Genomic DNA, 2,590 nt, shown 5'->3' with positions numbered 1-2,590 from the left:
AATTCAGCTTTGAACACAGGAATAAATTACTTTTTAAAATATATTAAAAACAAAAACAAAACTGTAATAATATTTCAAAGTGTTACTGTTTTTACTGTATTTTTGATCAAGTAAATGCAGCCTTCTTTCAAAAACAAACCAATCTTTCCAAAACCTTTACCCAAACATTTGAACAGTACGTGTATTTGTGAACAATGACGGTGTGACTTATTCTATGCTTTGATGTATTGTAAAATATATTTACATGTGTTTCCAGACTCCCCAAAAAACACAAGAATCCTCATCAGTCCTAAAGGAGACATCATGGAAGGGTTTGCTGTCAATCTGACCTGCAGCAGCAGTGCTAACCCTCCCATAGAGAAATACGCCTGGTACAAAGTAAACGGCGGTCAGCCCTGGACCAAAGGCACTGTGCAAAATCTCACCTTCCCTAGCGTGCGTTCCCATCATGCCGGAGAGTACTACTGTACTGCATGGAACGTGTTCAGCATGGGGACATCGCCCACTATTTCCCTTTCAGTTCTTTGTAAGTTTATACTTATTATAGTTGTATATCCACCTTATTTTTAGTCTAAGAGCGCTTGTGGCCATTTGAATGTGCGAGGCTTCCAGTGTCATCGATTTCCAGTTATTTTCAGAGATATAAACTGGCAATTCTGAGGGGGGAAAAAAAGTCATAATTGTGAGATATGAACTTGGAATTGTGAGAAAAAAGTCAGAAAGAGTTTATATCTCTCAATTTTTACTTTATTTTCTCAGAATTGTGAATTTAGATCTTGCAATTCTATGGAAGCCTGTTTCCGCCATTGAATTAAAAAACAAAACAAAATTGCAACTTTTTTTTCTCACAGTTCGGAATTGCAAGATGTAAATTAAAAATTCAGAGAAAAAAGTCATAATTGCGAGATATAAACAATGCAAAAAAAAATAATCAGAATTGCAACAATAAACTTGAAATTGTGAGAAAACTCAGAATTGCAAGTTAAGCTTCCGTTATATACTCAGTGGTTTGTGGTGCAAATAGTTTAACCATTTACTGCACTTTTTTACTCCACCCCATCTCTCTCTCACTCTCAGATGCCCCCAAAAACACCTCTGTGTTGGCACGGCCTTCCACTGTGATCGAAGCGGGCAGCTCGTTGACGCTGACCTGCATCAGTCAGGCCAATCCGGCGGTGGAGAACTACACCTGGCACCGGATCAATGCGGCTGACGCCTGGGAAACTCGATCGGGTCCCAGCTACACCATTGCTGAGGTCAGCCCTGGAGCCAGCGGCCAGTACTACTGCAAGGCCCGCAACCGCATCGGAGCACACAGCTCCCCGGTTCTGACGGTGAAAGTTCGAGGTCAGTGCATTACACAATTCACCAACATGTTTATTGTTTGCTTGTTTGAGCATCAAACGCCTACCTCTTTTAAATATGATATTGTATTGTTTCTTCAACATTGGTGTTATTGCATACACATTTCATATATCATATAAATATAATATGCACACACTACTACTAAGTATTAAGTATTAGTGGTGTGTGTGAATATGGAGAGGAACATAAATATAGTTACTTCCTGGTGCCGCTTACTGTTGATCAGATGAAGAATTTGCATGTACTGTATGGCTATGATTGAGATGCTGTGATGTGCATGTTCAGGACGACTGAAGGTGATTGCATTGGCATCTGCAGTGGGTGTTTCTGTCGGATTGATCTCTCTGACTGTGGTTGTCATGATCAGGTGATTTTATGTTTGCTGGCTTTAGTAGTAAATATCTGATCTTCTCTTCTAATCTTACACACATCATTTCACATCTCTTTTGCAGTAAAAACATGCATCGCGTGGACACTGAAAATCTTGAGGGAGAAAAACAGGTCATTTTTATACATCTTATTCTGTCATTGCTTGATTTGAATCTAACCTAAAATGTTCATATTAATTGAATGCCTTGTTTCTCCTAAAAAACAGTGTTCACAAATAGTTGACTTGCCAGTGGACAATACTCTGTTTAGTGAATCAACTTCAGAGACGTTTCTCCTCAAGGGCACGAAAATGTCAGACATTCCGGTAATTTTCTTTGTGCACTAATGTCAGTCTCTGTAGAATAAATATTTGAATTGGGATGCAATTCACGTATTTATAACAGACTAAAAGTATGCGCGCTGGAAACAAGATATACTGTACCTTTCAGTATGTAGTAAGATACTATATCATAATGAAATAGTCTTTATACCACCGGGCATTATTATTATTAGCTTAATTTCCTATCTCAAAATTTATGATTACATAACTTTTAGGTTTATACTTTTAAAAAACTCAGCACCTTTGCTCAACAAAAAAGTCTCAGCCTCATCTTCTTCCATTGCACAATTCATTAATAACAACATTAACCCAAAAAACAATCATGGATGTGTTTCAAAAGTTTGAAAATCTATACCAGAAATAGTATTGCATGACAGGCACTAAATGCTAAAGTTGTATAATGATCTGTGATTTGTGATGCACTGATTGTAGTCTTGATATTAAATGGGACATCGGATGCCCAAATATGCATAAATATGCTAATACGGGACAGTCCGTCGGCTGTCGTGGGCGGGA

General features: G+C 38.1%; 1 protein-coding gene across 1 annotated transcript; it reads left to right on the top strand.

Moving 5' to 3' along the window:
- Positions 1–256: 256 nt before the first annotated feature.
- LOC107577874 (B-cell receptor CD22-like) lies at positions 257–2,059 on the top strand (the record flags this gene model as incomplete). The annotated part of the gene is made up of 5 exons (XM_016263901.1): positions 257–526; positions 1,078–1,347; positions 1,651–1,732; positions 1,818–1,866; positions 1,961–2,059. Coding segments are annotated over exons 1-5 (723 nt in total), but the record flags the coding sequence as incomplete, so codon positions are not given.
- Between the last annotated feature and the right edge of the window lie 531 nt (positions 2,060–2,590).

This window comes from Sinocyclocheilus grahami, unplaced genomic scaffold, assembly GCF_001515645.1.
Source record: "Sinocyclocheilus grahami isolate Dianchi unplaced genomic scaffold, SAMN03320097.WGS_v1.1 scaffold7537.1, whole genome shotgun sequence".
Lineage (NCBI taxonomy): Eukaryota > Metazoa > Chordata > Actinopteri > Cypriniformes > Cyprinidae > Sinocyclocheilus > Sinocyclocheilus grahami.
The sequence above is the reverse complement of the archived record's forward strand: the minus strand, read 5'-3'. Positions and strand labels throughout refer to the sequence as shown.